This window comes from Pelmatolapia mariae, linkage group LG9 (genome assembly GCF_036321145.2).
Source record: "Pelmatolapia mariae isolate MD_Pm_ZW linkage group LG9, Pm_UMD_F_2, whole genome shotgun sequence".
NCBI classification, from domain to species: Eukaryota; Metazoa; Chordata; class Actinopteri; order Cichliformes; family Cichlidae; genus Pelmatolapia; species Pelmatolapia mariae.
Window position 1 is genome coordinate 31,642,795 of NC_086235.1, and position 13,513 is coordinate 31,656,307.

The following is a 13,513-nucleotide window of genomic DNA, read 5'->3' on the forward strand; positions in this document are numbered from 1 at the left end:
CTGCCACTATTCAATCATGAACATTTTTTTCTTTTCTTTCCTTTCTTTTTAGGATACTAATTTTTTTTTCATACGTCAAACCTTTAAAATCCAATTTGATTTTAGGCCGAAAATGCATAAATGCAGTGAAATTAAATGCACGCAGTTCAAATACTTGGGTAACTTTTACATTATCCCAACATTTTAGCTTATCAGATTTCTAATAGATAGTGAAACCCTATTTATATAATAGTAATATAATCCCAAGGCTGACAATCACAAATGCAGTTTTGCGTTGTGATGAATCATTTCTGGAGTAGCAAAAGTGAAAGCACGCAGGCTATAATATTCATAGGGCCACTCATCCTAAGCTATTCACTTAATTCTGATTCATTCGTGCGGGGCTAAATTAATGTATTAATAATTACTACATTTAGCTATGTAATAAACTATACATAACTGTACTTGTGATAGTATACCTGGTACTTGAAATGGATATTTTTGTAAGTCATAACATCCTCTCAAGTCTCTAAATAAGTTTTGGGGGGAGCTGACATAGAATAATCCTGCTGTTTAAGAGTTTTATTTTGCAGTATGAAGATAAAATATTAATAGAACAAACATGAAAATTAATCAGTCATGATTAAATCTCATTTGAAGGGTAAATGTAGAATGTAAAAAAAACTTGAACATCTTGGAAACAGTAGCCAGTCACTCATAAAAACTTGGAACACATGGTTGAACATCAGTATTTGCAGCCTTTGACTTCCAAATTTTGAAGTTTTGTCTCATGTATGTTTTATACTTGTTATGAAGATTAAAGAAGCTTAATTAAGTTGGATTTGAATCCTATTTGTTGCCTGAATGACTCACATACTGAGATGGTTTTCCCCTCCAGAGAAAAGCTGAGAGCACTTTGTAGAGTTTTTAACTTTTCTCTGAGAGTTGAAAAGTATTCAAACTGTCAGCTACATGTGAGTGTTGTACTAACTGAACTGTAAAATGTAGCCTCTGTGTTTAGTCATGCTAGGCCTTTGTTTCTGTCTAACTGCATGTTACATGTAAACTTTCACTCTTCTGTTTGTCTCTGTTTGCATGTCCTTTACTTTTTCTTTTTTTAAATAAAAAAATAAACCTGATTTCTTTCCTCTGCATGTTGACTGCGTTTCTATTTTTGAAGGAAGGGTTAGGTCAGGCACAGGACACAAACCTCTCTGTTTAGACATATTCAGCTGCCGTGGCACAGCTGTTTTTGTTTCCAGCAGCTTATCAAGGTTTGCTCAGCTCGACAGCTTTACACATACATATTTTCATTTTGGGTTAGTTTATTTAAGGTCAGGAAGTACTTTACCTACGTAGCTTTGATTCATCGTGTGCAATCAGACACTGATTGAGGAGCTTTTTCTATTTTTTTTTTTGTTTGTTTGTTTTGTTTTTTTTAAAGATATGTCGTCTTAATCAAATCAGGGAAATCTTTCAAGACCTAATCAATTTGAAGTGATGGCTGGGTCCAGGTCAAGGGGAAGGGCAGTTGATGTTTTTCATCTTGTTTCCATCCTCCAATTCATCCGAGCGAGTAGATATGATTCATCAGGTTTCCTGTTTTGAATCGAAGAAGTGCAAAACTACAGATAAAGCAGATACAGAACCGAGTCACAGAAAAACAGCAAGTAGAACAGAATAAAGGCTGTTTGGACAACTTTGCTTTTTGATGGACTTTTTCTTTTTACTTTACATACTACAAACTTGATATTTATCTAGAAATTAACCATTCGCCCATGTGATAAATGTCATACCTGGAGTATAGAATCTGTAAAGACTCGCAGGGAGCGGGAGTAATGTGCTTTGGCCTGTGTGTGAAATGAATGCTGGGAACTGTCCCTTTTTCTTTGGCTGCTCGTCTGTAGGATGATGAAGCGATGATGATGATTGACGAGTTTGCTGTGTCCGACCAGCTTTGGGTAAGGCCCGTGCAGAAACCAAACGTGTGTGCACGTATTTGTCAAATGCATTTAGTTTTCATTTTTCCATCTTTAACTTTGTTTCCTGTTGAAAACTCTTAGCCTTGGTGGAACACACAGAGCTACATTTGTGTGTGTCTGTTTGTGGTGGTACTGGTGGTGGAACTCCGTGTGGGTGTGTCTTAAAGACAAATTGTATTAATAATCATTCTGATTGTTGTAATTATGCTGTGTTCCTCATCCCACCACTGCTCATCAGGTTTCAGATTTATAATTGTGTTAGAATTTCCTGTTCTGTCTTACACTATGAATCTAATTTAATTGAGTTTAAAATTTCCCATTTATCATATTGACTTTGGCACGCAACCTCTGCTTCTCTAATCGACTCACATTTATGACAAATCTTTCTTGTGGCGTAAGATTTGTCTGAAAGTTGGTCTAAAATCTCAAGAGTCAGTTTGGCGTGCTTCAATCTGCTTCCAGTTTCATCTCTGTTCCAGTGGTTCAGGGCTGTGGCTGGGCATGTCCTTGGTAATATTAATGTGGCTGCAGGGATTTTTTATTAATTTATTATTAATGTGTATTGTTTGCACAATGTGTTTGTTACATTGGTGGATACAAGTAACAAGAAAGAATATAAATGATTGAAAGTGAGGAAAACCATCAATAACCACTAACGGGGAAATGTTTAAATTCTAAAAACACAAACATGACATAATTCTTTAAATTCAGCTTATGGTACATCAGTGGAAAAAGTAAACAAAATGTCCATGAGAACCATATTGTGAATCTTTTTTAAACCCTCACTGTGAAGTTAACCAGCTAAGCGAGCATGATTGTGCACATGCGCATACAGAGTAGAGCAGGCAGCTGTACGTCTTGTGGAAACACTACTGAGGCAACAGCGTTTTGGTAATTAATGAGAACCATTCAACCAAATGAGATCATTTTGTCTTATATACAATGCTCACCCGCAACACTTGAACCAGACTGAATGAATGGTAGTGGTAGATGACATACCTGACAGGTTTGAGTCAAAATAACTGCTGTTGCATTTTGTTGTAATGTTACAGCAAAACAAGGTTTCTGCAAAGTAACTGAACTGCACTTTAAATTAGATTATCTTTTTTGTTTTTATTGTTACACTCCCCTGAATATGACACAGGCTAGAATACCCTGACCTTTACTTACTAATGCAAGTCAAGCTCCTCATCAGCCCCTCCCTTGTTGGTCACCACACTCTGGAATGAAAACTTTCTGTTGTAAGTTTGGAGCCTCTAACCCCAAACTGAGATCATCCCAATGCCTCATCTGTGACACAACTTGTTATTTCCTGAAACCCGTTGAAAAATCTCCAGAGCTGCAGAGTTCATTGTACAGTTGTTTTTGCAAAGAGTCTCACACTACATGTAACTAGAAAACTGATACATTAAAGCCTTGTTTCGCATGATGCCAGTGTTTCTAAAATCCCAGCGACACCCCTGCAGCTGCTATACTCCTGATCATCCCCTTCATGTGTATGTGTACATTTCCTATTTCTGTGGCTTCCATAGGAGCCAGTGTTTGCTGCTACTTTCTCTACTCCTCCTGAGCCTCCTTACAATGCAACTGAATCAGCCAGCCAGGTAGGACGTGTCAACAGGTCTTGCTGCCTTGCATTGCTTGTTGTACTTGCTCACACACCTGCTTCACTAAACTCACACATTACAAACCCTACTCTACAACTTTGCTCCTTAGCCACATCACTGTGGTTAATATGCACTATTAATGTGTTCCTTCTATTCTCAGGTTCATAAATATTTGGACAGTGGTGGAATTTTTTTAATTTTTGCCTCTGTACACCACCATTTACTTTTGAGTTTCTGAAAAACTGACACTGTATAAAAATGTCCTTAATGGTTAATTAATGACCTGGTAATTAGTGAATTAGAGCTGAAGTCTGCACTTTTTTGATTTAAAATCCACTGTGGTGTATGGGAGGCAAAACCATTCAGGCACTAGCACACTGATATTGATATAAGTCACACATCGTTATCAGCACAGGGCCAGCATGGCAGCCCCTGCAGCTTCTCGTGCTTGTGCAGAGCTTGGATCTTTTCTTCCGTCTTTTCATCCATAATCCTCATCTTTTCTTACCTTCCTCATCCATCCCTCTGGTTGTGAAGGCCATCAGATCTCGCAGACCTGTGCAGGTGGATGAAAAACACCCCTGGAGACGAAAGGTGACCCTTTCGAAGCTATACACGGCTTTCTGGGCAATTCCTCCCCCTCCCACTCACCGCTGGCAGCCTCCACACAAACACAGCAATCAAAGCTCCAGTCACGATCGGCACCATGAGTTGCAGTCTGCTATATTCAATAGACTTCTTCCATTTTACTGTCACGAGTTACTTTAAACACCCACACAGTCATGTGTCATTTCTTAATATTGTTCAAATAGAGGTGAATGACTTTAGCGCTGTGTGAGGCAAAGATTTTCTCATTTTCTCTGTGTGTATTCTTTGTGTATTTGGGCACTTTGTTGTTTATGAATGTGAGAAACATTTAAACACAGGGACTCTGCAAAAGATGCAGTACTGTGTCCATTTTGATGGGTAGATTTTAGTGATGAGTGCAGTTTGAACAGGGGTGTCAAACTCAAAGGCCACACTCGAAAATGAGAATCACATCTGGCATTTCCCCAAAATGTTGATTTTTGTCCAGATAAAACCCACATCCAGGCATTAAGAAGTCCATAAAAAGTTATCTTAATGGCCGTGCCATTTAGCCCAACAACCTCGCTTCCTCACCTCACAGCCCTGCTGACCACAGCGTTAATAAAAAGCCTGAATATTACAGCTACTAGGAGACTGGAGGTGTTTATAAAATCATCGTCTTTACATTACAGCTTTAACAGAGCTAGTTAGCTGCACTGTACAGCCGAATCTTCTGGCATCAAGTTTCTGTGCATAAATGCCTGAAAGCTGTGAATAAACTGCAGCTTCTCTGCAGTTTTCGTCCTTCTTCATTGCCATTTGGATCCAACACGTATTTTGCGTTACAGTTCAGTAGCTTTCTGCAGCGCCTCTACGACTCCAAACCTCTGCTGGCGTGCAGAATAGAATTAGAGGCCGTTCTTTGATAAACTGAGTTTATATCTCAGCAAATGGATCCGTGGGTCGATGCCAAGAAGCATTTGGTCTCCCACGCCTCTGGAGACTTTCTGACCTTGTTATCAACAGTCTGTTTACTTCCATGAAAGTACAGGAAACGCTGTTTAATTTGGCGTGTGACACCAAATGTGGTGCTTAATGATCGTTGTGCAGCTTCAGCTAAGCAGGGTAAAATTTATAAATAGTCTAAAAAGATTTTGTGGCCACATGACAATTTGTAAAGGGCCATATTTGTCCTGTGGGCTTTGAGTTTGTATAGCAAGCACTTTTATGAAGGACATTTAAATAAATGCAGGGATGTGATGGGTTACCCATTCACAAAATGCTCCCTGGAATGCATCGCACATTACAAATGAATGCAGTAAGGCACCTGAGAAGTGTTCTCTTACACTTGACACTGACTTGTCCTCCCTCTTTTCTCAGAGGTTAGCAGAGGCAGAGATGGAGTCTCAGAGGATCGAGGCTCACATGTCCATTGAGGAGAGGAAGCAGCTGATCGTGACCCGAGAGGAAGCCTGGAAGTCCAAAGGCCACGGAGCTGCCAATGACTCGACCCAGTTCACTGTAGCTGCACGAATGGTGAAGAAAGGTCAGAGGGCAAAACACACTCGCTTTCCACTGGCATACCTGTGCTCGTTATGCACTGCTGCAGAGCAATAAAGAGTTAACGTCAGCCTCAGATCTGTGTCCTGAATGCTTAAAAAAAGCTTGCTCCACAGCTAGCAGCTTTGGGAGAATGACTCTCGTTTTCCCTCCATCAGGCCAGAGTAGCTGCTCCAAGGCCTTCGCTGAAGCAGAAAATGATTTAATGGTTGGAGTTTTCCGCATTAGCTGTGCACTTACCCTGACGTGGCAAACGATGGACAGTTTCATTAACTATTCCTGCTTATTATTCCAGAGCTCTGTAACATACAACACATGCAAAGACACCCACACCTGTTGCTTTCTGTGTGAACCTACAAACTGATAGTACTGCATCTGCCTGTGAGACTATGAAAACAAATGAATTTGTGTTTTTATTAAAGTCACAAATAGCCCTTCCCCTTCAGATTGTACCTGAGTCATCACATGTATATGTACGTCTCTGTTCCTGCAGGTCTGGCCTCCCCTGCTGCTCTTCAGAATCCTGTGCCATCCAAACCCAAGAATGGCAACATTGCCATCTCTAAACCACAGGATGGTCAGTTGCACTTCATTTCTGTGTTTCCCTGTTAGAGCATGTCACCCTGCTTTCATGTTAACAGATGGTTTCAGGGGGGTTTTTCAGGACTTTAAAGGTTCAGCCATTGCTTAAATCTGATTTAAATTAATGACACGACTTTGTTACCTCGTTAGCCTCTGAGCTCATGTTGCATAGGTGCTAAATGTATACTTTTGTGTTATTCTGTTTTTGCTTTTCTTTCCAAAGACATGGAACAGATGTCTGATACTGAAGGTTTACTCTTTTTGTCTTTTTTGCCATTTATCACGCTGCTCATCCAAACCACCAATATCACCAACACTAATGTGACTTGTGTTGCTGTGAGACTTCTATTGGCTTGTAAAGCCTAATAGAACGTAGCCCAGGGGAAGGCAGTCACCTGGATTAATGTGCATGAGTCTGAGGTGCTGAAGAGTTCACATTCAGTGGCCTTGGAAGTGCTTGTGACCATGTTTAGATTCACGACATTGTGACTGTAACTTTCCATCATACTCATTATTCAGTCAACAGAAACAACAGTCGTGACATGTACGAGCAGAACCTCACGTCGCTTTCCTTTTCACCTAAAATCAAACACTTTGTTGGCTCTGTCATGTGTGCGTGTGTGTGTGTGCAGAAATCAAGGCCATGCCAGATCTGAACCTGGAGTCAGACATGAAGCTGGATAAATTGGAGTCATTCCTGGGCAAGCTCAACAATAAAAGTGAGTCCTTCACAGACACATGAGCATTAATGGTGCATGCTTACATGTAGGTATGGAAGCTGATAGCTGCAGAAACTATCTTTTCTTGATATCATTAGACGGTGCAAGTGATATCAAACTATTTTCTACAAAAGCAACATTTGACATGGAGCAGTTGGTTTTCTTTTCAGGAGCTGCTGCAAAACTGTTCTTTTTAAATTTTGAAGAACCAGGTAAATTTTGATCTTTTCACTCAGATGTTTCTGAGTGGGCTTGTGTGACAATCTGATCCATATTCATCCAGTGCAGGTCAGCATGCTACCTGTAATAGAAGACAGTAGGCCACAGCTAAACCATGTACTGCGGACTGTGTCCATAGCATCATGTTAGACACCTAAGATAAATGAAAGTCAATTTGTGTAATTATGTGTTAGATAAAGCCCTCACACAGAATGGTTGGTTGTTATTAGTGGGGCTAGTTAAAACACCAGTTAAAAGTCACAAAGAAAGTGAATAATTTCCATTTTCTGTCAAAAAGAATCTGTATTTTTGTGGTTTTTAAAGAGTCGCCTCTTTCTGTCTGTCCTCAGTGTCTGGACTGCCAGAAGCAACCATCACAGTGACGGAAAAGAAGGTAAAGGAAGTGATGACCCTCGAAGATGAAACTTTTTCCAAGTTCTACCGCCAAGTGGAGGAACTCCCTTCCATCACCAACAAGCTGGAGATAGATGACGACTTTGATGCCATCTTCGGTCCCCAGGTGCCAAAGTAAGCTCTCGATGCCTGATGTAGTTTTGACTCATCACTGAGGGTGAGACTTGTTCCTGTTAACTGTGACCCTTTACCGCTGACCTCTCTGCAGACTGACCTCAGAGATGGTACAGCACAAGCGGGCGGTGCGCCCAGCACGTAACGTCCAGTCATCCAGGAACCCTCTGAAGATGCTGGCTGCCAGGGAGGACATCAGACACGAGTACACGGAGCAGAGGCTCAACATCGGCCTGCTGGAGAGCAAAAGGATGAAGGCTGAGAAGAGTGAGTGAGGATGGATGAGGAGCAGCTGTTTAAAATAATATACAGTCTCCTTGACGATGCTCTATTTGTCCAAGCACCAACAGGTTGTTGTAATTTATCATTCCTGCGGTTGTTGCCAGGCGCATTTGACACTGCCATTCCTACTTTAAGTGTCAAACTGTGCCGTGTTGTGGGAGACTGGTGAAATTGACAGATGCACAAAGAGGCCAAAAATCTCTTCTCTCTTCTTCCCTGTGATGTGTGCATTCATGTTATCAGCAAATGCAAATATCTTGCCCCTTATATTGACAGAGAGATGTATTGACCAATTGAGTCAGTGTTTCTATGGAAAAAGAGGGCAATATAGCATCACTCTCATATAGAAAGGCTCACTTGTATCATGCACTCTAAAAGCTTCTCCACCTGCTTTGAATGAACCCACGCACACCGCTTTGGGATGTGAGCAGACCTGCATGCGTGTCCCTTTCCTGTTATTGTGCCGAGCAGTCCTCGGAAAAGTCAGCTTTGTTTACGAGCTGCACGTGCTCAGCAGCTTGTTTTGACTGTGAAGACAAAGAACCCACACTCTTTGATGTGTAACTTCCTCCTTCACCTCCTCTCATAGCATTAAACCTTTAGTACCTGCTGTAGTGAGACACAGTAGAGCTTTGTGGTCATGACTGTGTGTACTGGGTGGATGTGTCTTTGCTGTATAAGAATGAAGAGTAATAAATTAAAATTGTTGTGTGTATTTCTTGCAGTCTAATGTCAGTTCTCTGTGCTCTGCTCTTTTTCCTGCAGTGAATAAGAACTCTGGCTTCTCTGAAGTGGCTCTCGCCGGTCTGGCCAGCAAGGAGAACTTCAGCAGTGTCAACCTGCGCAGCGTCAACATCTCAGAGCAGATGTCCAACAACAGCGCTGTGCCTTACAAGAAACTAATGCTGTTGCAGGTCAAAGGTCAGTTAAAGATACTGGAAACACTGCACTAAATGTACAGAAACACCTACCCTCACAACAGGAATACTTCTACTTCTCATTTTATTCAGTCCACCGCACCATACTTACATAATTTTGTTAAAAGCGAGGACAATAGCTCTTCGGCTTTTGCAGTTTTTCAGAAATTCTTTGATTAATGTGCTGTGATTCTGCATTGTTTTAATTCAGGTTCACATTTTAGGCTTAGCACTCATGCAGGTTTATTTCCATTAATCCCACATTTAACTCTGTGCTGCCTGCTGAATGTTATTTGGCCAAAGAAAAATAATAAAATAAAATAAAAACAGTGCAGCTAGTGTAGAGTGGAAAAAAATTCAAGGCAATAATTTGTAGTACCGAATAACAAGTTAATAAACTGTGTGTGCTCAGTATTTTTAAATTGCAGTCAGTGAGTCTTTAGCAGCTGCTACAATTAATCGTTTAAGGAACAGAAAAACAAAAACCAGTTCACACAAAGCTCTGGAGGATGCTTCTTCAAGGGTGTCCTTTCCAGAGGACCAGAGGATATCTAAAACTGGAGATGAGAGTTGGTCTATTCCTGGTGTCTGTGCATCTCCTCCTTATGTCTGTTGGTGACAGCTGTGGTTCCAAATCATTCTCCCCGGGGTGCCTCACACTGCCCCAGGCTGATCCACTCCTCTAAAGCCTGCTGTCTGTAATTCAGAGTAAATCCTCAACACTGGGGTTACTGTTTTGTTTGGAGGTTAGCTGTCCCAACCTGATGGTTGGTAGACAGGTATGCTTAAGCATTGCTAGTTTCTTATAAGCCAAAAGCGTCCTAAAATCATAAAACTCTAACAAATATTTGTTTTGCTGCCCTTATTTATTTGCATAAGGACAATTAGAAGTTAATGTAGATAACATACTTGGTGAAGTGGTGAGACTCGCAGATGCTTGCCCTGTTACTGCAAGTACAATAGTGTGACAATCAGACTACCTGTCTGTGTGAAACCAGGCCGCCGGCACATCCAGACCCGACTGGTGGAGCCGCGAGCATCCTCCCTGAATAGCGGCGACTGTTTCCTGCTCATCACGCCACAACACTGCTTCATCTGGATCGGAGAGTTTGCCAATGTCATTGAGAAGAGCAAGGTGGGTTACAACTCAGAGCGCTGCAAAACAGTGATTACAAAACGGCTTATTGTTGGTATGCTTAGATTTGAGTACAGTATACTTGCTGTTTGGGAATTTACAGCCCTCTAAGAACTAAAATCATGTGGTATAAGAGTCTCACTGCTGCATGTGGGACGGGCTTCAAGTGCAGGATGTAAACAGTGTTAGGAGGAAGCAACAGTGGCATAGCTCAGGAAGGTGTGTGTGTGTTCTGATGACCTTTTAGCTGAATAAACTAGTGACCTAAATCTGACACAAAGGACTGTTGTGAGCCAGTGTCCACAGCTTTCATGGGGTCATTCTAGTTCACGTCATGAACTTTGGTACTTTATATTCTAACAGTTATTTCGTGTGTTAATACAAGATATTTTACCTTGAAATAAGTGAAAAAAATCTGCCAATGGAACAAGTGAAAATTCTCTAGTTTTTCTCAAGATTCACTGTCTTGAAACAAGTTCCTACAGTGCCTTGCAAAAGTATTCGGCCCCCTTGAACTTTCCCACATTTTGTCACATTACAGCCACAAACATGAATCAATTTTCTTGGAATTCCACGTGAAAGACCAATACAAAGTGGTGTACACTTGAGAAGTGGAACAAAAATCATACATGATTCCAAACATTTTTTACAAATAAATAACTGAAAAGTGGGGTGTGCGTAATTATTCAGCCCCCTGAGTCAATACTTTGTAGAAGCACCTTTTGCTGCAATTACAGCTGCCAGTCTTTTAGGGTATGTCTCTACCAGCTTTGCACATCTAGAGACTGAAATCCTTGCCCATTCTCCTTTGCAAAACAGCTCCAGCTCAGTCAGATTAGATGGACAGCGTTTGTGAACAGCAGTTTTCAGATCTTGCCACAGATTCTCGATCGGATTTAGATCTGGACTTTGACTGGGCCATTCTAACACATGGATATGTTTTGTTTTAAACCATTCCATTGTTGCCCTGGCTTTATGTTCAGGGTCGTTGTCCTGCTGGAAGGTGAACCTCCGCCCCAGTCTCAAGTCTTTTGCAGACTCCAAGAGGTTTTCTTCCAAGAGTGCCCTGTATTTGGCTCCATCCATCTTCCCATCAACTCTGACCATCTTCCCTGTCCCTGCTGAAGAGAAGCACCCCCAGAGCATGATGCTGCCACCACCATATTTGACAGTGGGGATGGTGTGTTCAGAGTGATGTGCAGTGTTAGTTTTCCGCCACACATAGCGTTTTGCATTTTGGCCAAAAAGTTCCATTTTGGTCTCATCTGACCAGAGCACCTTCTTCCACATGTTTGCTGTGTCCCCCACATGGCTTGTGGCAAACTGCAAATGGGACTTCTTATGGTTTTCCGTTAACAATGGCTTTCTTCTTGCCACTCTTTCATAAAGGCCAACTTTGTGCAGTGCACAACTAATAGTTGTCCTATGGACAGATTCCCCCACCTGAGCTATAGATCTCTGCAGCTCGTCCAGAGTCACCATGGGCCTCTTGGCTGCATTTCTGATCAGCGCTCTCCTTGTTCAGCCTGTGAGTTTAGGTGGACGGCCTTGTCTTGGTAGGTTTACAGTTGTGCCATACTCCTTCCATTTCTGAATGATGGCTTGAACAGTGCTCCGTGGGATGTTCAAGGTTTGGGAAATCTTTTTGTAGCCTAAGCCTGCTTTAAATTTCTCAATAACTTTATCCCTGACCTGTCTGGTGTGTTCTTTGGACTTCATGGTGTTGCTGCTCCCAATATTCTCTTAGACAACCTCTGAGGCCGTCACAGAGCAGCTGTATTTGTACTGACATTAGATTACACACAGGTGCACTCTATTTAGTCATTAGCACTCATCAGGCAATGTCAATGGGCAACTGACTGCACTCAGACCAAAGGGGGCTGAATAATTACGCACTCCCCACTTTTCAGTTATTTATTTGTAAAAAATGTTTGGAATCATGTATGATTTTCGTTCCACTTCTCACGTGTACACCACTTTGTATTGGTCTTTCATGTGGAATTCCAAGAAAATTGATTCATGTTTGTGGCTGTAATGTGACAAAATGTGGAAAAGTTCAAGGGGGCCGAATACTTTTGCAAGCCACTGTATATCTTACTGGAATGTTGCTTTGTAGCTGATTTTGTCTTATTTTAAGTGTAATGAGATAATTTTGACTAGAAATGAGATGGAAGTGTTTCTACTTTTTTGTTTTGTGTTTTTTATGACTGTGTGTGTGTGTGTGTGTGTGTGTGTGTGTGTGTGTGTGTGTGTGTGTGTGTGTGTGTGTGTGTGTGTGTGTGTCTTTCAGGCTTCAGAGTTGGCCAATTTCATCCAGAGCAAAAGAGATTTGGGTTGTCGAGCCAACTATGTCCAAGTCATTGAAGAGGGCATTAACACAATAAACCATGCTGTCAAGGAGTTCTGGAAGATCCTGGGGGGGCAGTCGAGTTATCAGTGTAAGGATTCAAATGTAAAAAACTCCAAGAAACTGTTTCAATAAAATGAAATCCAATGCCTCCGTGTTTGCTCTTGCAGCTGCAGGAACGCCAGATGAAGATGAGCTGTACGAGGGCGCCATTGTGGAGACCAACTGCATTTATCGCCTGATGGATGACAAACTGGTCCCAGATGATGATTTTTGGGCCAAGATGCCTCGCTGTTGTCTGCTCAATCCTAAGGAGGTGAGACAAATTAAGTTAAAACTGTTGCAAACTGTAAATCCATCTCAAATCTAAAATAAAGTTTTAAAATCATATGCAAGCATGTAAGATTTAAAATAACTTTTGGCTCCCTCTAGTGCTGATATAAATGCTCTGGAGAAAACACCACCGTCTCTGTTTTCTGCAGGTTCTGGTTTTTGACTTTGGCAGTGAGATGTACATTTGGCACGGGAAGGAAGTGACTTTGGCGCAGAGGAAGGTGGCTTTCCAGCTGGCGAAGCACTTGTGGAATGGCACCTTTGACTATACAAACTGTGACATCAACCCACTGGACCCAGGAGAGTGTAACCCACTCATACCCAAGTATGGAAACACATACTACAGCTTAGATGCATGGTTATGTACAGATAATGAGAATGTCAATCACAGGAAGCCTGCATACACATGGTGTTTTTGCCCTTTGTGCAGAGATCTTTAACCTCCTAAGACCTGAACTCTTCCACGGCATGCATTTTTAATTTCTCTTTGATATTTGGGCATATTGGGGTCCGATGAATGTAAAAACAAAGAATTACCAGATTTTTTTTTTTTTTACCTCATTTTTGTTTGTAAGAAAAATAAGAGCCACATATGAGGATATTTGTTTAAAATTTTGATAGCCACTTACAAGGACATTGTTCTATCAGGCCCATGTAGAGCAAAATTGAGTATTTTGGTCTAAATAACCCAAAATGTGATGTCCACATATGTGGACGCCAGGTCCTAGGAGGTTAAAGAATACACTGATATCAGAT

General features: G+C 41.4%; 1 protein-coding gene across 10 annotated transcripts in view; it reads left to right on the top strand.

Moving 5' to 3' along the window:
• The window catches only part of svila (supervillin a), a 60,102-nt gene that overhangs the window by 31,323 nt on the left and 15,266 nt on the right, over nucleotides 1–13,513 (top strand). For 5 of the 10 annotated variants that reach the window (XM_063484173.1, XM_063484174.1, XM_063484180.1 and 2 more), the window contains 13 exons: nucleotides 1,887–1,940; nucleotides 3,494–3,565; nucleotides 4,106–4,162; nucleotides 5,516–5,681; nucleotides 6,189–6,272; nucleotides 6,910–6,996; nucleotides 7,566–7,743; nucleotides 7,838–8,010; nucleotides 8,791–8,946; nucleotides 9,941–10,077; nucleotides 12,368–12,515; nucleotides 12,595–12,740; nucleotides 12,907–13,082. In XM_063484173.1, the coding sequence (XP_063340243.1) occupies nucleotides 1,887–1,940; nucleotides 3,494–3,565; nucleotides 4,106–4,162; nucleotides 5,516–5,681; nucleotides 6,189–6,272; nucleotides 6,910–6,996; nucleotides 7,566–7,743; nucleotides 7,838–8,010; nucleotides 8,791–8,946; nucleotides 9,941–10,077; nucleotides 12,368–12,515; nucleotides 12,595–12,740; nucleotides 12,907–13,082 (1,634 nt within the window). The remainder of the gene's footprint in view (nucleotides 1–1,886; nucleotides 1,941–3,493; nucleotides 3,566–4,105; nucleotides 4,163–5,515; nucleotides 5,682–6,188; nucleotides 6,273–6,909; nucleotides 6,997–7,565; nucleotides 7,744–7,837; nucleotides 8,011–8,790; nucleotides 8,947–9,940; nucleotides 10,078–12,367; nucleotides 12,516–12,594; nucleotides 12,741–12,906; nucleotides 13,083–13,513) is intronic. The other 5 variants (XM_063484177.1, XM_063484176.1, XM_063484178.1 and 2 more) reach the window with 5 other exon arrangements.